This window comes from Equus asinus, chromosome 1, assembly GCF_041296235.1.
Source record: "Equus asinus isolate D_3611 breed Donkey chromosome 1, EquAss-T2T_v2, whole genome shotgun sequence".
Lineage (NCBI taxonomy): Eukaryota > Metazoa > Chordata > Mammalia > Perissodactyla > Equidae > Equus > Equus asinus.
The window spans coordinates 154,449,882-154,471,971 of NC_091790.1; the positions used below are offsets into that span (position 1 = coordinate 154,449,882).

General features: G+C 38.1%; 1 protein-coding gene and 1 pseudogene across 3 annotated transcripts; one reads left to right on the plus strand and one right to left on the minus strand.

Moving 5' to 3' along the window:
- Positions 1-517: 517 nt before the first annotated feature.
- Positions 518-15,838, plus strand: NUP42 (nucleoporin 42). Of its 3 annotated transcripts, none has more exons than XM_014830620.3 (7): positions 518-2,405; positions 4,538-4,766; positions 6,107-6,201; positions 11,255-11,331; positions 12,337-12,423; positions 14,443-14,527; positions 15,159-15,838. In XM_014830620.3, exons 1-7 carry the CDS (start codon positions 2,294-2,296, stop codon positions 15,734-15,736), a joined length of 1,263 nt encoding a protein of 420 aa, XP_014686106.2. In that variant the 5' UTR covers positions 518-2,293; the 3' UTR covers positions 15,737-15,838. The 3 variants fall into 3 exon arrangements, with proteins under 3 accessions (XP_014686106.2, XP_070366306.1, XP_070366312.1); XM_070510205.1 differs by having other exon boundaries at positions 2,206-3,143; XM_070510211.1 differs by having other exon boundaries at positions 2,268-2,754.
- Positions 15,839-20,305: 4,467 nt separating this feature from the next.
- LOC106824334 (large ribosomal subunit protein uL29 pseudogene) lies at positions 20,306-20,677 on the minus strand (annotated as a pseudogene).
- Positions 20,678-22,090: the final 1,413 nt, after the last annotated feature.

Genomic DNA, 22,090 nt, shown 5'->3' on the forward strand with positions numbered 1-22,090 from the left:
CTGTCTTTGGAATTCGTCATGCTTATGTGAATTCCCCATGTACATGCATTAAACTTTGTTTGACTTTCTCCTGCTAACCTGCCTTATGTCATTTTAATTATTTGACCAGCCATAAAAAAGGGGAAAAGGGGAGTGGGTAGAGAATTCTCCCTCTTTTCCTACAGGAGCAAGGACATCACAATAGCAATGAGCAAACTTAGAGCTTAGATCTTGGCTTCTAAGGACCATCAAAAAGACCCAGGGCTCCTTGGAGAAATGGCTGATTCCAGGACTGGAGTAGGGAAAGTGTAAGATGAGCCTGTAGCATCTTTTGGTCCAGGAAGTGAAGAAGTGCCCAAAGAATCATGGGATGTGTCAAAAGGACGAAAGAACTTAAAGGGTCTCCCAATGGCCAAATTGGGGCTAATTTGAGCATCAAAATAAATAATGATAGTAAAGCTTATAACACATTGAGTAAAATTGGAAACCATGAATCCATACTGAGACAAATAAATAAATGAACTAAAAGTTTGGTAAAGTGAGATTTTTTATATATTTTCAAAGTATCTCCCCACCAAATCCTTATTAATAACAAAGAAGAAAAGATTAATTTTACAGTGGAGCAGCTTGGTAGACACCACCTTAATCAAGTGATCAAAGTGAACATAACAGGTAATGGGACAAATTGAAATCGTGCACAACCTGACAGGTGCAATGTGACGACCATGGCATCATTTCCGTGATAATCCTGCCAGAGATGCATATCAGGAGAAAATAGATAAATCTGCATTGAGGAACTGCTGCAAAATAACCAGCTGTAATCGTTAATAGTGTCAAGGTCATGAAAGTCAAGGAAAGACTGAGGAAGTGTCCCAGAATGAGAGAGACTAAAAAAACATGAGTAAAGCAACAATGATTCTGAACTATAGATCCTTTTCCTGTAAAGGACATTATTAGGACATTTGGCAAAACATGAACGGGATCTATGGATTAGATAACAGTAATGCATCAGTATCAATGTCCTGATTTTGGTGATTGCATTGTGGTTACGTAGGACAACATCCTTGTTTGTAAGAAACAGTATTTAGGTGATGGAGCATCAGGTCTGTAATACAGTTTCAAATGGTTCAGGGAAAAAGTTCTTTGTACTATACTTGTAACTTGCCCATAAATTTGTTTCAAAATAAATGAAACCGATTTTTAAAAAATAAACTAAGTTGCACCAATTATTCCTAGTGCTCCTATAGATTCCCCTCTCCTCAAAACCCAAAGTATGTGGGCAAGAACAACGGCCAATCGTTCTAAATCACCAGGGACAAATCTGTAATCCAACGAAGGCAGATTTATTGACTGGTTGCAACCAAGGAGACTGCACACCAGAGGAACGATAGGGTTGTCTCACCATACAAAAGACAAGATAGTCGTTGTAGGATTTGTGGAGAAGGTGGAGGTTATGTGAAATTTAAATGAAAGTTTTCATAGACTCAAAGCAGAGCTGTGTGTTAAGGCATCGACATCAGACATGGACTGAGAAGTGGATGCAGGGTCATGTTTCCTTGGAAACTACAAAGTTAAGAAAATATGCAATGTTCTTTTCAGGAACCCCTTATCTAAAGCTCTGCACCTGGATAGAAATCGAGGCTGCTTCTCTGCATCAAAGTGTCTTAGATCCTGCAGGCAAGAGCGGGATGTTTCATTCTTACCGATGTAATTTCAAATAGCAACGTTTACATGGACCTTAAAAACAAGGTTTCTCAGCGTCTAAGAATGTAGTACTCATCCAAAGATGGGAGTTACTATGATACTTTTCCCTTGCAGTCAGTCCTTAAAAGAAACACTGTTTCCCGTTAACGTTACAAGTGGTTTTATATGACTCTATTAATCATCCTGATGAACGACTGGGCAAATTTTTACTTTCTCAACAGTTACAAATGAAAAAGTACGACTCGGTCTCTCAAACCACAGTTACTTCTCATCTCAGGGAGGCGGAGGTTTGCTTGACCCGCTTTCCTCTCATTTCGGACCTCAAGCCTCCATTGAAGTCCGGTCCGGCACCCGACTCAAACCCTTCCAAGTCCCCTTTCAAACATTCCGCCTCGCCAGGCCACACTCGGAGCGCTGGGCGGTCCGGCTGCTCTCAAACCCTATTAGGTAAAATCCACGCCTCTCGCTGCACTGGGGCGGGACAAGAGGGAGGACATTTCCCGGACGCGAGAAGATGACGTCACAGTAGCGGGCCCGACCCTTCGGTTGCTTTGGGCTCTCCGCTCGCGAGGGTGCCGACTGAAGACCGCTCGTCGGCGACGCCGGCGCAATGACCATTTGTCAGTTCTTCCTTCAAGGCCGGTGCCGCTTTGGAAACCGGTGCTGGAACGAACATCCCGGCTCCGGGGGTGCGGTCGGAGGACGGCAGCCACAGCCCTCAGGTGACGTTCCCTCCATCCTCCGCCGCTAGCCGAGCGGGGAAAGACCTGGCGCGGGAACTCGCCGTGGGGAACGGGCGTCCCGCGTGGGGCCCGCCGCTCGGCGCAGCACCGCGGCGCACGGGTCACGTGACGCAGACGTGCCTACGTCGCCCCCTTCCCGACCCCGCCTATCGGGCCAGGCGTACAGTTTCTCTCCAATGTTATTTATTCGCGTCTTAGGAGCGTCGGATTTTGTGGGTAGTAAAGGCAGAAAATGAGTGTTTAAGTCGGAAGTATGGTCAGAATCACCTTGTGCCTGGGTGGCAATGGTTCGGCGAATTGGCGGCTCTTCGCCTTACTACCCTTTTGGGTACTTGTTTTTTCGCTTGACACTTTGTAATTTTTACTGAATTTTTTTCTAGGGAGAAGCTAGCAACTCGGGTCAGAGTCAGAACTCTTAACTTTGGGGAAGTCGCAAACTCCTTGGAAAATCTAATAAAAGCTACAGAGTTGTACCTTAGACAAATGCACATGCTCATAAATTTGGGGTGAAAGTGGGAGGGCGGGACACTCCGTGAAGAACTCTGGGCTGCGGGAGAAGGGGATGTGGGGTACCAAGCTGACCTGTTCCCTGGGCCTAAGTTGTTGTCGAAGCTTTTAGAATATTTCACTAAACCAATTGTGGATGATGCAAAAGGACCGTCTTCGAGGAGAGGAGGGATCAGACGTGAAACCAGAGTACAACACAAAGTTTTAAAGGTCAGATGAATAGTTTTTATTTTCTTGGGGTTGGAACTTAGTCCTTAAGGGTATCACACGATGCTAACCCTCTCCCCTCCCTTCCCTTCGTTCGGACTATTCACCTGACCTTCTGATCCCTCTTCTGGAAGATAGCCTTTTTGCATTACCCACAATTGATCTAGTGAAATATTCCAAACCAAAAATTAAGACTTGGGGTCTAATAAATGAGAGTGTATTTCCAGGAACAACATAATGTAATATTTGACATTCTGTGGAGACTCACTCTAAATGTACTAATTAGAAAATAAATGTTGATTGGATAGATTGATACATGAAAAAGTATAAATAAAACTTCTCAAATAAACACTGTATTTAGCTCCCAGAAACAAACGAATACTTCTGGAATTAATTAAGTATGACACCAAAAACCATATACGAAAGATGGAATGAATTTTTTCAGTTGTGTTCTCTCTCAAAGGATTTGGAACGTTAGAAAAATAAGATACCACTAACCCCTACTTGAGGGATCTGGTCCAGCAGTTTACTTTCTTTTGTCTTTGATTTTATTAAGTAATTTTAGAGTTAGGAGATGAATTTTCGCAAAAGGGTATATCTCCCGTCACTCCATTTTTTAATACATTTAATGGCATATCTCCTAATTCAGTCAGAAACGAGATGAATTATCTTGGCCCCAATTAGGAAGTGATGAGTAAATGAGATAGTTGAAGTGATAAGGTGTTTTTTAAATATAGAGATACGAGAGAGTCATCTTGGCTCATTTTGATAATTATGGAATATTAGAAATCTCATACCAGAGGAACTCAGTGCACTTTATTCACATGTAAATTACCTCTATAATCTCCCTATGAAAAATAGGTGGGTAGGGGTCCTTTTCCAAGAGGGAAGACTGAGCCAAATAGATTTAAGCATCTATTCAAGGACAGAGGGTAGAATCTAATCTTTTACATTCAACGAACTCTTTAATACATCGTCCATTTTTCAGACTTTACTACTATGTAGGGCCCAGTGGGGGAGCAAAGAATGATAAAGACACAGCTTTTTATCTTGAAGAAGCTTATGATTTAGGTTACATGCCGTCTATCCACTCCACTGTTAAGCAGTTGTTTACCTAATGAGCTTATATTAGCTGAACTTAGTAATATATCGGTATTTTTCTATGGATTTACAGAAGTCCTGTTAAACAGAAATGCAATTATACCATTATGTGATTTGTTGATATTATATGTAACTATATAAATCAAAAATGAAGAGTTTTGTGATTTAAAATGAGCAGAAATATAGCGCTTGTTGAATCTTTGCATAATGTCTGCACGTAATAAGACAAAATATAATAAAATTTTTGAGATTTAAAAGAGGACTTGCCAGTAAAATTGTCTTATTTTTTATTTCAGGTAGTAACAGACGTGGATGGAATACCACCAGCCAGAGATATTCCAATGTTATCCAGCCATCCAGTTTCTCCAAATCCACACCATGGGGGGGCAGCAGAGATCAAGAAAAGCCATCTTTCGGTTCTTTTGATTCTGGAGCTTCAACTAGTAGGAACAGGGGGTTTGCATTGTCTCAGAATCCATTTGCTTCACCTAGCTCTGATGAAGACAAAGATGAAAAGAAACTTCTGTAAGTGAAAGCCTTCAGAAAAATTACTACTCATTTGCTTACTTTATTCAAAAGTAACTACAATATTTTCTTTAAAAAAGAATTAATACGTTATTAAAAAATCAGATCAAGCAAAAAGAACAAGCACCTGTGATGCTGTCACTCAGAGATAACCACTATTTTGCATATATCCTACTAGACTTTATTTCACTTAAAAATATGTCATCTTTCCATATCACTACAGTGACTTCTTAGGGCTAATTATACTTTCTCCACTTTTCTGTTGATAACACTGTATTGTGAATATCTTTCTAAGGTAGTCCTGCATAACATTTTTGTAAATTATGAGTTCTTTACAAAGTATGAGGTAATTTAAAGCAACTTGTGATCTTGGAGGTCACTTATAGCATCTCATATTTTTCTTTCTAAAACTTTTACTTTGGTTACTTCATTCAAACTGATTTCTCTTGATTTCCTTCATTATTGTGGAGTAGATACCTTATCATATCTTGAGAACATTCATGGTAGAATTTATGACTGGTGCCAAAACAGTGCCGGGCTGTCTGTAACTCTTCTCTCAGCTCCTAGGACAGAACTTAAATATGCTCACTAGTCTTTTACTTCCCATAACCAAATTAGAACCAGTGGTAAACATTTTGAGCCATACACCATATACAGTTGATTTGGAAAAAAGTAGAAGAACAAATGAAACCTTCCTTCTTATATTTGATGTTGTAAAAGTCCTAAATTTAATACAGTACTTTCTGTGGTATCTGTCATTTTATTAATTGTAGCCTTCTGGATGGGGGGAGGGGGGACATTTAATTTAGAGCTGAATCTATCCACAGCTTTGCCAACAAATTAACTGTGTGGCCATGGGTCCATCTCCCCTTTTGCAAAATGTGAGAACTGGACAAAATGATCTCTAAAGTCCACCCACTTTAAAAATGTTACGGTTCTACATTACTTATGTGGTAACATCTTTCCCAGTTAAATGATGATTGATGTTTATGATAACGAACAAAGAAAGATTAAAGTTAGTATTATGTGTTTTATTTTATTGTAGCTCTTTAAAATATATATGGTATGATAGTTCTCACTTAATAAATGTATTGGTTAATGGTTCAATGTACTGGGAAACCAAAATTATGAACTTCTTTGATATTATAATAATATTTATAATTATGAAATATCGTTCATATTTCTGTAAGTTTGTGCTTTAAAGAACACTTCAGAAAATATAATGGAAAAATTTGGAATTATATATTTACTACAATTTAAAATTTCAGTCATTGAAAATTATAAACAATAAATTTTAACAAGCAGATGAAAAAGATCCTTTGCTCTTTTTTTTTTTTCAGGGAAGGAATTGTAAAAGATATGGAAGTTTGGGAATCATCAGGGCAGTGGATGTTTTCTGTTTATTCACCAGTGAAAAAGAAATCTAATATTTCAGGTAACTGAGAAATTGTGTGCTGTTAAAATAAGTTTTACAACCATTATTTTCTAAAACCAAAACCATACCAAATAAAGAAATTAACTACAAATGTAGCTACAGTTGGGAGAGTTTGGACATTGTTAAAATATCTGAGGATTCTAGATGAACTTGGTAATTCAGAGATTGAGGGTGGAAGATACAGTTCTTTTAAGATACATAGTTCTCCTGAGATAATAGTAAAATCAGGACCCACCACAATTTTAATTCTGTAAGCCCAGGAACAGACTGTGCTTTCCTGGTTCCCTGTGGGTACAGCTGTAGAACCTCTGAGCTGCCTACAGTGACTGGAAGAGTTACATCCTGCCTCCCATTAATTGGCTACCTGATCCTGGCTTCCTGACTCTGTACTCTCTTTCTTCCCTATCTCTCCTTCTAAAGGCAGTTATTTTTCATAGACCATGTTGAAACCTATCCTGGAGATAATGTTTGAAGGTAGGGAGCCTTAGCTGGGCTACAGGGATAGCTTTTCTTTAGAATACTCCTTTCCATCCTGTTTTCTTTTGTCCATAGTTGCAAAGCCCTTTCTGGGCTGCAACCTGGACCACTACGCTTTTCTGAGCCCACTCTGGGAGGTCCTGGGCCTCTGCCCTATTGAGTAAACAGCAGGTACCTAATGGGTGAGAGCCCTTGCAATCCCTAGGGACTCTGGGATCTCTACTCTGTCTCAGCTCTACCCGCTCATTCTCTGTGAGCATTTGTGTCACTGCGCTCCTTAGTTATTTATTCACTCAATCATTCAACAAATACTTACTGAATGTCTTTTGTGCCCTGCCCTGTTCCAAGTGCTAGGGATATATTGTTGAGCAAGATAGACAAGATCCCTTCCTTATGAAGCTTATGTTCTTGAGGGAGGGAGACAATAAGTAATACAAATAAGATAATTCCAGATAGTGATTTTTCTATAAAGAAAATAAAGAAGTATTAAGCCTTTTTTAATCAGTTCAGAATTGAACCTAATGCCTAATGCCTTCCTAAAGCAGTGGTTCTCAAAATGTGGGATGTAGATCCCTAAGTAGGGTGGCCAGATAAAATATGGGACACCCAGTTAAATTAAATTTCAGATAAACAAAGAATAATACTTTTAGTATATGAGTATCCCATGTAATATTTGGAATATATTTATACTAAAAAGTATTTGTTGTATGTCTGAAATTCAAATTTAACTGGGCATTCTGTATTATTATTTGCTAAATCTGGCAAACCTATTCCTGAGACCCTTTTAGGGGCTATTACAAGTTCAAAAATGTTTTCATTAATTGCCATTTTCACTGTGTTGATTTTTGCACTGTTGGTACAAAAGCATTGATGAGTAAAACTCCTTGTATCTTAGCGTGAATTAAGGCAGAGGCAACAAACTGTACTAGCAGACTAGTAGTCAATTAAAAAAATTTTAATGCCATTTTCACTTACGGTGTCCTTGATGAAGGGGTAAAAATTATTAATTTTATTAAATCTTGACCCTTGATTGCACACCTTTTTATTATTATTATTATTATTGAGGAAGATTAGCCCTGAGCTAACATCTGCCTTCAATCCTCCTCTTTTTCTGAGGAAGACTGGCCCTGAGCTAACATCTGTGCCTATCTTCCTCTACTTTATATGTGGGACACCTGCCACAGCCTGGCTTAACAAGCGGTGCATAGGTCCATGCCCGGGATCTGAGCCGGCGAACCTCAGACTACCGAAGCGGAATGTGCGAACTTAACTGCTGCACCACCAGGCCGGCCCCAATTGCACACCTTTTTGATATTCTGTGTGATGAAATGGGAAGCACACATAAAGTGTTTCTGCCACATACTCAAGTATGTATGGTTATCTTGAGAGAAAGCACTGGTGGGATCGTTTGAGTTGTGAGCTGAACTAGTCACTTTTTTCACAGACAATTTTCATTTGAAAGAATGACAACTATGGTTATTTAGACTTGGGTATTTGGTAACATTTTCTAAAAAATAAATGAATTGAGCCTGTCACTTCAAAGAATACAACTGACAGTGTTTATTGCCAATGCAAAAATTCAAACTTTCAGGTGAAAATTAGAATTATGAAAAACTGTTTTCAACCACTGCGAGCATGACAGTGTCTTAATACTTAAAGTCTCCTCTGATGAGATGGATAGTGACATTAACAGCTATGATTTTTTTTGATATTGTAAGATCACATGTGCCAACATTTGGAAGTTCTGAGTAACTCAGTTAACCAATATTTTCCAAATGGCCAATGTATGATGTTACAAAATCATGCATGGCTGAAAAATCCATTCTTAGTGCAAGGTACACCAGTAAATTTAATATAATAGTCCAAAAAGTTCATTAGTAGGGTTTGAATCCACATTATAGCTGACCTTTGAGAAACTACCACCTGTCAAGTTTTGGTGTAGTATCAAAGAAGAATATCCACAATTATCTGAAAAAGCCATTAAAGTCATCCTTTTCCAACTACACATCTGTGTGAGAGCAGATTTTCTTCATACACTTCAACTAAGCAATATATTGCAACAGATTGAATGCAGAAACAGATATAATAACCCAGCTGTCTTCTATTAAGCCAAAAATTAGAGATTTACGTACATAAAACAGTGCCACTCATCTCATTAAATTTTTATTTTTTGTTTTGGAGAACTGTTTTTTATGTAGGTTTCTTATTTTTAAATGTATTAATAAATATTGTCTACATTTCTCAGTTTTCATTTCAAATATGGTAAATATTGATATGTATAACCCATGTAAGCAAAAGCTCTTTGGGATCCTTAATGATTTCTAAGAATATAAATGAGTCCTGAGACCAAAAAGTTGGAGAACTGCTGACGTCCTTAGGCGTCATTATAATGAATTAACTTTTCTTTTGCAGCTCGAATGGTACTACTTTTGTCCCACCCTTGAGAGAACTGAGAAAACAGTCACTCAGATCATTTTCTGTGCTCTCTGGTTCAGATGCAGAACAGCTGGAGGGAGGAGAAAGTAACTAGAGGGACAATGTTCCTTTTGACAAGGTGGTTATCCATTCTTTGGATGCAATATTGGAGCTGAGTCCTGAATGAGTAGAAGATATCACTTAGACGAAGATTGGGGAAACATTCCTAGCAATAGGAATAGCTAGCGCAAAGGCCCTGGTGGGAACAAGGTTGGCATGTTTGAGCACTGGTGAGGCCTGAATCGCTGGAGGAATGTAAATGAGGGAAACAGTAATATGACAGAAGGCCAGAGAGGCAGCCAGGGGCCAGATCACATTGGGCCTAATTGCACTGGGCAGCCTCGAAGAGCTTTAAGCGGGATCGGGATATGATCTGATTAGAAAAAGCTCACTCAGACTCTTGTGTGAAAGGAAATGGTCTGTTGGGGGCAAGGAAGAGGAGGTGAAATAGAGGCAGGGAGATGAGTTAGGAGACAATTGCTAATGACTTGGTTAGAGTTACTAGCAGTGGAGACAGAATTGGTCCAATTCGGGTTCTGTTTTGGAGCTGGAACTGGCAGGATGCTGATTAATTAGATATGGGGAAAGAGAAATGCAAGGTGATTCTTAGGTTTTTTGGCCTGAGCAGTTAATAAAGATAGTAAAGACAAGTTGTTAGAGGTAATCCAGGGTTCTGATTTGAACATTTAGTCTTTTCTTTGTTCCCACCTAGTGGTCCTTGGAGTTAATGATATATAGGTTACATGTAATTCTCTGTAGAAAATATCCTGAACATTTTTTTTCCTTTTTTAAAAAGTTTTCATAGTTATAAAAATTATAGCTGTTGCCATGGAAAACTTGAAAATTACAGAAATATGTAAATAAAATAAAGATCACCTGATCTCACAGAGATAACAGCTGTAACATTTTAGTATATTTCTTTTAAAACATGCACTCACAGGACCAGCCCTGATGGCCTAGTGGTTAAAAGTTAAGTGCTCACCACTTTGGTGGCCCAGGTTCACTGCCCCGTTGCGGAACCACACCACCTGTCTTGTCTGTTGCCATGCTGTAGCAGCAGCTCACGTACAAGAACTAGAATGCCTTACAACTAGCATGTACAACCATGTCGAGGGGCTTTGGGGAGCGAAAAGAAAAAAAGAGGAAGATTGACAACAGATGTTAGCTCAGGGCGAATCTTTCCCTGCAAAAGGGAAAAAAAAATGTACACACAAACATATTTCGTGTTTATGTGTATAATGAGGATCGTAATCTAATTTTGTATTCTACTTTGTTGTTTTCAGTTTGTCTCTATTACTAAAATACTAGAATGACCATCTTTATACATGTTTCCTTTACACATCTGATTATTTCCTGAGGTTAAATCCTAGAAATTTTATTCAAGTCAGAAGTTATGAACATTTTTAAGGCATGTGACACTTATTGACAGTTTTCCTCCCAGAAAAGTTGTACCTTTTTAATTTCCTTAACAGCAATTTAAGAGAATATCCGTTTCACCACATAATAATAATAACAGTAAATATCATCCATTTTTAATTTTTGCCAGTCTAATAAAGCATTTTATCTCTGAGTTGTATTTTTAAATTGAACTTTTCAGTTTCATTTATTTACTGGCTCTTTTTTGCAAATTGCCCATTATCTTTGCCTATATTAACTTATTTTTCTCAGTGATTTGTAAGAGCTGTTTATACATTGTCATTAGCTCTTTTTTTGTCATATATATTACAATTGTGGTTTTCCCAGTTTACCATTTGTCTTTTAATTTCGCTTATTATACTTTATGATATATAGAATATTTTTTAAGACAGAAGTTTGAATGTATATGTAGTCAGCTCTTTCTTTTCTTTGTTATTCCTTCCATTCCATTCGTCTTTAGAAAATTTTCCCCCCTCAAAGATGAAATAACCAACTACATTTTATTCTAATTTTGTACTTTATTGAATATTAAATAGAGTGTAGGCTTTGATTTTTTTCCTTATGATTATGAAAATTTTCTAATGATCAACATTAGCATGTTTTCTTGTCTAACCCCTCTAGCTTTACTATCCTATCAAAAGTATTAGTATTTATGTTAAAGATTCCAATTAATTCCTTACTTCAGGTTTTACAGACATTTCACCAGAGGAGTTGAGGCTTGAATACCATAACTTCTTAACCAGCAATAACTTACAGAGTTATGTAAGTTTGTTTCGTGTTCCTCTACCTTGGTAACAGATTAGCTGTTAATTGCTATCTTCTTTCTAGTGGCTTGCTTGTGTGTTGGCAAAGTGGATGAGGTCTATAATATTTTTGAGCACAAGGCTACTTTTATTTTCGAAATTACTTTCTTTGGAATTGGTTGGTTATCTAAAATGGCACTAATATATTTTGACTGTAGTAACTAGGAATGGCATTATTTTTATGACAAATTATCCAGCAATCAGTCCCAGAAATCAAACCCTTTCATCATTTGACAAACATTTTATGGAGGATCTCTTAGTTGTAGACACTGTGAAGAATGCCAGAAAAACAAAGTTAAATAAGATGCAGTCTGTTATACAGATTAACATCCTCACGTATCAAATATCAAAAAATAAAAACGCTAGACTTTGGGGGCCGGCCCAGTGGCATAGTGGTTAAGTTCACATGTACTACTTCAGCGTCCCAGGGTTGGCAGGTTTGGATCCCAGGCACATACCTGCGCGCCACTCATCAAGCCATGCTGTGGCAGCATCCCTCATGCAAAATGGAGGAAGATTGTCACAGATGTTAGCTCAGCAACAATCTTCCTCAAGCAAACAGAGGAAGATTGGCAACAGATGTTAGCTCAGGGCCAGTCTTCCTCACCTGAAAAAAAGCTAGGCTTGAATAAATTGGGAAAGAACATAAACTCTCTATTTTTCTGTTGTTTACAGTCATGATCATGCATTTCAACTAGTGCACATGTTCGCCTCCCATCCAAATATAACTTAACCAAGTACTTGTGATTCTTAACCAGATACAAGAAGTTGGAGAACAGAGAGAGGGACGCCAGCTGGAATATCTGTCAAATAGGGGGAAGTCAATGCAGATTTTACAAGTTGTGGGCCATAAAATGTTTTTAAAACTTTTGTGATTTTTGGCAAATAAAGATGTGAAGTTTTATTGGAGAGATTGACTTAAACACTCAGAATTGACTCATTTTTTTCTGTCTTCTCTCTTCAGCTAAATTCCGTCCAACAGTTAATAAATCAGTGGAGGAACAGGGTAAATGAATTGAAAAGTCTAAATACATCAACTAAAATAGCTTTGGTGAGTATTGGAGAGTTTTCTGCAAGGAAGTGTCTTTTCTGTTGCTTTTTTTACAGAGAATTTCACTTTGGATTTGGAAAGCAAAGCTAGCATTCTCTGTCAAGAGTTGATACACACATTCTCAAGAACTGTATTGTCATTTAGAGTCAAGGTCCTGAAATTGCTTTCTCTCTCTTCCTCAGTCAGAAAAGCACAAATAATTTTGCTTTTCTAAAACTATTCTTAGGGTGAAATTTTTAACTTGATAGTACTAGTTTTGAAAATTGAAAAGTATTATATAAATTCAAGGATTCCAGGTTATCAGCATTTAAAAAGAAACTGCTTTGGAACAATGCTATGAATGCACCTTTAGACTAATGTATCCTTTCGTGACTGAAGGACACTTACTCACCGTATGTTCTTTGTCTTATACAGAAATGCCTGTAGGAGCTATATACCCACTTGTTTCCAAAGATATATGATCCTGACTATAGCATATTCATTATCTCTGTCAATAAAGTTATGTCTTTTTTCTTAGAGAGCCCACCCACAACTGGCTTAGCATGTATCACTAGTTCATTCTTTATTCTTTTCATTCATTGTATGGTTATAATGTAATTTGTTTATCCATTTACCTGTTAATGAATATTACACTGAGGGAGAGAAACTAGACAAAAAAAGGTATATGCTTCTGTTTATGCGAAACTCTAGAAAAGACAAACTTCATCTGTAGTGATAGAAAGCTGATGAGTGGTTGCCTGGGGCCAGGGTTGACTGGAAAAGGACATAGGGAACTTTTAGGCATGGTGGAAGTGTTCTAAGTCCTGATTGTCGTGGTAGTTATAAGTTTGTGAAAACTCACTGAAATATATATATATAATGGATACATCTTATTGTATGTAAATTATACCTCAATAAAGTTGATTTTTTAAATATATTATTGGGGCTTCCAAATGAGAGAAATTATATCTGCTTGAGTTGATTAGGAACAGCTTCTTGGAGGTAAGTGAAAAGTTCCTTGAAAGGGAGATTAAGATTTTAGTAAGCAGAGGTGAAGACATTTCTACAGCAGGAAATAGCAAGAGCATAAAGTATTTTCGGAGAATAGGAAATGTTTAAGAGATTATAGTGATAATCTTTTAATAACGTTATTGTGAATCAGCTTCAGTTCAAGCAATAGAGTAAGTAGACTGTGTAGCCTCTAAAGGTCCCTCACCTAATATCTAGATTTCTCTTTTTTTTTTTCCCCTCCCCAAAGCCCCAGTACATAGTTGTATATATGCTAGTTATAAGTGATTCTAATTCTTCTGTGTGAGCTGCCACCGCAGCATGGCAACAGACAAGACAGGTGGTGTGGTTCCACGACCAGGAAGTGAACCTGGACCGCCAAAGCAGTGAGCACCAAACTTTAAGCCCTAGGCCATCAGGGCTGGCTCTAGATTTCTTGATAAATGCAGATCAACCTGTACACACTGAAATGTATTATTAAAAATATTTTTCTGATTTTAATGTGTTCACGGAAGAAATTTAGAAAATATTTAAAAAGCATAAATAAAATTAAAATCACCCAATCACTCTTGATTTATTGAGATTGGTCCATTTTTTCTATACATATACATATTGTGGGCATTTTTCTATGTCAAACCTTTAACTTCACTTTTTTTTTTTTAGAAGATTGGCACCTGAGCTGACAACTGTTGTAATCTTCTTTTTTTAATTTTTTCCCTTCTTCTTCTCTGCAAAGCACCCCAGTACATAGTGGTATATTCTAGTTGTAGGTCCTTCTAGTTGTGGCATGTGGGATGCTGCCTCAGCATGGCTTGATGAACGGTGCCGTGTCCACGCCCAGGATCGAAAACAGTGAAACCCTGGGCCACTGAAGCAGAGCACATGAACTTAACCCTTGGCCATGGGGCCAGCCCTTAACTTCACATTTTTAAGTGCGCATTTTAAAAATTGAATTTATCTATAAAGTGTATAGAAAAGGTGCTTGAGAATTATTCTTCAAGTACTTTATTATTTGCCTACTTTTTTTTATAGCTCTCCGAGGTAAAGGATGGAGTAAATCAAGCAGCACCTACATTTGGATTTGGCAGTAGGCAAACAGTAACATTTGGGTCACCAGGTAAGTGATCAAAGTAGTACAGGACTTCACTGATTTAGAAAAATAGGATTTTATAGGTTTCAAATCATAAAGCCCAAAGGTATGGTAAGTGCCATTTTAAATTCGACCACCTTCCGTAATGAAGCTTCGGAGAATTTGGCTCATCAAGCATTTGTGAAATGGTGGCCAGAAGGGGCATGTTCTTTGAAAGATGATATGGCTCAGGCTTTTCAAGTATATTTTAGGAATGATTTTTCAAGAGTTTCATAGGAATACGTAGCCATGGGAGCAGCACCTCTAAGGACTTTCTTGTCACTGTGTTTAACAGCATAGTATTGTCCTCAGATGACAGCTTAGGTGTGACCAGGGGGGCTGAAAGTAAAAGTCCGCTCCCTAATCCCTGACTTTTCTCCAGCTGCCTCCTTGAGAGCAGAAAAATCACCGTGCACGTGAGATCCGTACAGCAGCAAGGCAGGGCGGCCGGGTTTAGTGGTGTATTCTAGCTTCTCAGTTTCACTTTGCTCTTCTTCCTTCCAATAAGCTTCTCAACATCAAAACATGGCAGAAATAAGAAAAAAAGGGGCGGGGGGCGGAATATGGCTCCATTTTCTGACTATAATAGATTATTTTTTTCTCTTTCTGGTTTTTGTAGGTTTTCCAGTGAATAACAGCAGCAGTGGTAGTGCTCAGAATTTTAGTTTTAAACCAAGCTCCGGATTTGCCGCTGCCACTTCTGGAAGCGCTTCTGTGTCCCAGAATACTCCAGCATTTGGAGCTGCACCCTCTGCCAGTTCTGCCATCACTACTTCTACTCCAGCTTTTGGATTTAGAAAACCTGAAATCACATCTGCTGCTTCATTTTCATTTAAAAGCCCTGCAGCTTCTGGTTTTGGATTGCCCAGATTTTCAGGATTTCCAGCTTCCATGGCAGCAGGCCCCGTGGGAGTTCCCGTGGCCCCAGCCTTTGGAAGCAGCAGTTCTGTGGCTGGTTTTGGTGGCGCAGGCTCCCGTTCTCACACTGCTTTTTCCAAGTCATCCGGTGATGCCTTTGGAATTAGCAGCATGTCTGCCTCTCTCCCTGTCTCAAGTGGCAGCACCACCACAGATAATGTGTTATTCACACCCAAGGATCAACTGACAGCAGAAGAACTGGAGCAATTTCAATCCAAGAAATTTACTCTGGGAAAAATTCCATTAAAGCCACCACCTGTGGAACTTCTAAATATTTAAAAGGGCAATTTCAAAAACAGAAAAGAACAGCTTTTAAAATGGTTTTGAGTTGTTCATATAAAAGAGCAGACACATACATGTATATCTATGTATATCTACACGTATATATTTACGATGAGTGTAAGCTTTCAGTAACAACTTCAGGGGTTTTGAAATTGAACGTTTTTTCCTCAAACCTAACTATTTAAGTAAAACAACTAAAAATACTCAGCAAGAGATTTTTTTTTGCTATAATTATGAATGGAAGTGAAAAAACTGAGTGTGCACTGAGTGAAGTACTTTCCTCACTCTACATCATTTTGCTGTCTTACCCTTTAAGTTTTTACCTTTAAACATTTTTGGGGGGAGGGGGAATAATTTCTAGAACCATTAAGGGAAAAAATGCTTAAATATTTAGTCTACTTAATAATTATCAGCGGCATGACATTCATGTTAGAGAATATAATCTCAAAGGAAGAAATAACAGTTTTTGAAGGGTAAACGCTCTCATTTTTAGGACCTAGGAGGCATTTTCCCCTCATAATTTTGTTTCCCCCTCAATTTTCACTATCTCATGGACCACCATTTGAGTTTTCTTCAAAAATTTTAAGCTACTTTTTGTCTTGGCCTAGTTTTTATATAATGCTATTTATTCCTCACATTATCTCATCAAGTGGATGGATTGTAAGAGGAACAGAAATTGTGATCTCATGTGAATAAATAGTGTTTGAAGAGGGGTCAGGATTTACCAGCTCTGTTTCTATAGCTTCTATTAGAATTCTCAGACATATTTAGATTTCCCTGTGTTCTCAGAGTGAGAAAGTAATATCTTGTACATCTTGTAGATGGTTGATCCAAGAAACCAAAACCTGTCATGAGTTGAGGCATATGTGTCAAGAGTTCTGTGCTCCTTTCTCAAGCCTCAAAAATTACACAGCCTGCACTATGAGAACAGTTGCCTAACAGATCTGATATTGAGCTGACTTTTTAAAGTGAAAATAAAACCTTACCTAATAAAAGATACACACTTCCAATGATTTTAGTACATATGCAAAGGATTCAGTCCTCAGAAGTTCTGGATTCTCTATTACACTTTTTGAACAACTGTACGACTCCAACTACCCCAGCATTTTGGATAGAATCTATACCCAAGGGATATATGTTTGCAACCATCCTAAGTTCCTGCTTTGGTCTCAAGCTCTAAAGACTTTCTGATGTTTGTTCCAACTTACAGTTGACTCCTAGAATTTTGCTACTCCAACGGAATGAGCCCTGTGCTACCTATAGGTTGGTTATATACCAGCCTCCCTTGGGTCCTAAGTGAACTTCCCAGTGTCCTGGAAGCTCTGAGGATGCAGGTTAATGGCCCAGACCTTCTAAACTTGCCTGATTATAAAAAGCATTTTGCTAATGTGGTGTTTTGTATTGATTGATTTTCATATGTTGAACCATTCTTGCATTCCAGGTATAAATCCTACTTGATTATGGTGTATAATCCTTTTAGCATGCTGTTAAATTCAGTTTACTAGTATTTTCTTGAGAATTTTTGCACTCTTATTCATCGGGAATATTTGTAGTTTTCTTGTGTCTTTATCTGATTTTGGTATCAGAATAATGTTGGGTTCATAGAATGAGTTTGGAAATATTCCCTCCTCTTCAGTTCTTTGGAAGAATGTGAGGAGGATTGGTATTAATTCTTTAAATGTTTGGTAGAATCTGTCAGTGAAGTCATCTAGTCCTGGCTGGGAGGTGTTTGATTACTGCTTCAATCTCCTTACTAGTTATAAGTCTGTTCAGATTTTTTATTTCTTTATGATTCAGTCTTGATAGGTTGTATGTTTCTTGGAATGTATCCATTTCTTCTAGGTTATCCAATTTGTTAGTATATAATTGTTCATAGTAATCTCTTAAGATCCTTTTTATTTCTGTGACATCAGTTGTAATATCTGCTTTTTCAATTTTAATTTTAACTATTTGAGTCTTCTATCTCTTTTTCTTAGTTAGTTCTAACTAAGTGTTTGTCAGTTTTGTTGATCTTTTCAAAAGACCATGTCTTGGTCTGCTCAAGCTGCCATAATAAAATACCATAGACTGGGTGGCCTAAAAACAAACATTTATTTCCCACAGTTCCAGAGCCTGGAATCTGAGATCAGGGTGCCAGCATGGTCAGATCTGGTGAGAACCCTCTTCCTTGCTTGCAGACAGCTTCCTTCTTACTGTGTGTTCACATGGTCTTGTCTCGGTGCATAGGCTAGATTCTAAGTGCGTGAGAGAGATTTCTCTTTCTCTTCCTCTTGTAAAGGCATCAATCGTGTCATAAGGTTTTCACCCTGAGGACCTATTCTAAACCTGATTACCTCCCAAAGGCCCCATCTCCAAAGAACCATCGCATTGGTGGTTAGGATTTCAACATTTGAATGGTCGGAGGGGGACAAACATTCAGCCCATAACAAACCAACTCTTGGTTTTGTTGATTTTTTTCCCGTTATTTTTCTGTTTATTTCATTTACCACTACTCTAATCTTTATTTTTTCTTACCTTCTGCTAAATTTGGGTTTAGTTTGTTCTTCTTCAATTTCCTCAAAGTGTAGTTAGGTTATTGATTTGAGATCTTTTTTTTTTTTTTTTTTTTTTTAAGATTTTACTTTTCCTTCTTCTCCCCAAAGCCTCCCAGTACATAGTTGTATATTTTGGTTGTGGGACCTTCTAGTTGTGGCATGTGGGACGCCACCTCAGCATGGCTTGATGAGTGGTGCTAGGTCTGCACCCAGAATCCGAACCAGTGTAGCCCTGGGCTGCCAAAGCAGAGAGCACAAACTTAACCACTAGGCCACGGTGCTGGCCCCTTTCTTCTTTTTTAGTGTAAGCATTTACCACTATAAACTTCCCTCTTAGGACAGCTTTTGCTGCATCCTGTAAGTTTTGGTATGTTGTATTTTGTTTTCATTTGTCTCTAGATATTTTCTGAATTCCATTCTGATTTCTTCTTTGACTCATTGGTTGTTTAAGACTGTGTTGTTTAATTTCCACATATTGTGAGTTGTCCTGCTATTGATTTCTAGTTTCATTCTATTGTGGTCAGAGAAGATACTTTGTATGATTTCAGTCTGCTTAAATTTGTTAAGACTTGTTTTGTGGCCTGACACATGGTCTACCTTGGAGAATGTTCATGTGTACTTGAGAAGAATGTGTATTCTGCTATTGTTGGGTGAAGTGTTCTGTACATTAGGTTCAATTAGTTAGGTTCAATTAGTTTATAGTGTTGTTCAAATCTTCTATTTTTGTATTGATGTTCTGTCTCATGGTTCTATTCATAGCTGAAAGTGGGATATTGCAGTCTCCTACTGTTGTGTTGGTGTCTCTCTCTCCCTTCAATTCTGTCAATGTTTGCTTCATATATTTGAGAGCTCTAATGTTAGGAGCATGTATATTATAATTGTTATATCTTCCTGGTGAATTGACCCTGTTATCATTATATAATGTCCTCCTTTGTCTCATGTGACAGTTTTTGTCTTAAAAGTCTATTTTGTCTAGGTATGGCTGCCACTACTCTCTTTAGATTCCTGTTTGCATGGAATATCTTTTTCCATCCTTTCACTTTTAGCCCATGTGTGTCTTCAGATCTAAAGGGTGTCTCTTGTAGACAGTATATTGGTTGGATCTTGTTTTTATCCATTCAGCCAATCTGTCTTTTAATTGGTGCATTTAATCCATTTACCTTTAAAGTAATAAATGACAGGGAAGGACTTAATATTGCCATTTTGTTCATTGTTTTTCTGTATATCTTACAGTTTTTTTTGTCCCTTTTTTCTTCCTGCTGCCTTATTTTGTGTGTGTTTGTTTGTTTGTTTGTTTGTTTTGAGAAAGATTAGCCCTGAGCTAACTGCTGCCATTCCTCCTCTTTTCACTGAGGAAGACTGGCCCTGAGCTAACATCCATGCCCATCTTCCTCTACTTGATATGTGGGATGCCTGCCACAACATGGCTTTTGTCAAGTGGTGCCGTGTCCACACCTGGAATCTGAACCAGCAAACCCCGGGCTCCCGAAGCAGAACATGCGCACTTAACCGCTGTGCCACTGGGCTGGCCCCTTATTTTGTGTTTTGTTGATTTTTTTTTTTTTTTGTAGTAACGTATTTTGATTCCCTTCTAATTTCTCTGTGTATATTCTATTCATAGTATCTTTGTGCTGCCATTGCAATTATATAAAACTTCTTAATATTATAACAATCTATTTAAAACTGATACCATCTTAACTTCACCCACATATAAAAGCTCTGCTCCTCTACATCTCTGCCCCCACTTTGTTACTGAGACACAAATTACCTCTTTTTATATCACATATCCATAGATTTGTAATTATTTTTTATGCTTTTGTTTTTAAAATTCTATGCCAGTTTTGAAAGTGATGTATGCACCTACATTACACCACTATCTAATTCTATATTTGTCTATATATTTACCAAAGAGTTTTATATTTTTGTATGGTTTTGGTTGCTGTTTATCATTCTTCCACTTTGACTTTGACTTCCCTTTGGCACTTTTCTTTTTTATTTCTAGCCAGTTTGTTTTTTATTGACCCTGTAGTGCTTAGGCCTTGACTGCGTACTTCCACAGTGGGTACAGCCATTCCTTTTGCTCCTGCTTCTTGGTCTTCAGGTTCTCCTCACGCTTGCTGAGCCAGCAGCACATGGCACATGTTTTCTTGGGCCACAGTTCCAGGGACTTGTACTTTTTGCCCTCGTAGAATTTCTTGAGGTTCTTTTTCTGAGTCTGGTTAATGACGGTGAGAACAAGGGTGATGGATATGTGAGCAACACAGATCTTAGAGAGCTTGGACACTGCACTGCCTGTCACTTTGGTAACACACAGATGGGACAGCTCTACCTTCAGGTCATTCAGCTGTTTTAGCAACTCCTCCTCCTTCTTGCCTTGAAGGTCTCAAACCTTAATCTTAGTCATGGCTGCACAGGCCAGCACCTCTGCCACCTGCTTTGAGGTAAAGAGCCCATCAGCCTTTCTTTCAGCACAGGTCTAGTTGTGGTGAACTCCCTCAGCTTTTGTTTATCTGGAAAAGTCTTAATTTCTCCTTTGTTTTTGAAGGATAGTTTTGCTAGATATAGTATTGGTTGTAGTTTTTTTCTTTCAGTACTTTGAATGTATCATCCTGCTCCCTTCTAGCCTGCAAGGTTTCTGCTGAGAAATCTCTGGTAATCTCATAGGAGCTCCCTTGTACATGACAAGTTACTTTTCTCTTTCTGCTTTCAAGATTCTCCTTGTGAGTTTTGACAGTTTGATTATGATATGTCTTGGTGTAGATCTCTTTAGATTTATCCTAGTTGGAATCTTTTGAGATTCACAAATTTGTATGTCTGTTTTTATTCTCAGTTTTGGGAAGTTTGGGGCCATTATTTCTTCAAATAGGCTCTCTGCTCCTTTCTTTCTTCCTTCTTCTTCTTCTGGGACTTATATGTGTAGATATATGTAGTGCTTGATGGTGTCCCATAAGTCCCTAAGACTCTCTTCATTTTTCTTCATTCTTTTTTCTGTTTCCTGTTCTGCCTCAGTAATTTTGGAAGTTCTGTCTCTGGGTTCACTGATTCTTCTGCCTGGTCAAGTCTGATATTGAATCCCTCTAGCATATTTTTCAGTTCCATTATTGTTATTTTCATTTCTAGAATTTGTGTTTTGTTCTTCATAGTTTCTATCTCTTTGTTGATATTCTCATTTTGTTCATGCATTATTTTTCTGATTTCATTTAGTTGTTTATCTGTGCTCTCTTTTAATTCATTGAGCGTCCTCATGATGGTTACTTTGAATTCTTTGGTAACTCATATGTCTCCATTTCCTTAGGGTTGGTTTCAGGAAATTTAATGTGTTCCTTTAAATGAGCCATGTTTCCTTATTCCTTTGTATGTCTTATTATCTTCTGTTAGGATTTTGGCATTTGAAAAATCAGCTGTCTTTTTCAGACTTTGCAGTCTGGTTTTGTACAGAGAGGACGTTCTCCATTCAGCCCTGCTAGAGATTATGGAGACTTCTCAAGCCTTTTATGGTGATATGTCCTAGCTGGGCTTGTGTAATCTAATTGAAGAAGTCTGCCTATTTCTACTCAGGAACTCCCCCTGATATGTCTGTGGTACTGTACCACTCTCCATAGTACTGGAACGCCACCTAGTGTCTGTCTGTGGTGCTGCAGACTCTGGTATATATTGGTCACTTTTGTTCTCAGAGGCCAAGCTCCCAACCTGGCTCCTGTTTCTTGTCAGTGCCTGGATTCACGCAAGATAGGAACCAGTCCCTTGGGCAGTCCACCCAGAAATTGAGTGTTGGACATCCATTCTACTCTTTTCCTCCCCAGAGAGAAGATGGGAA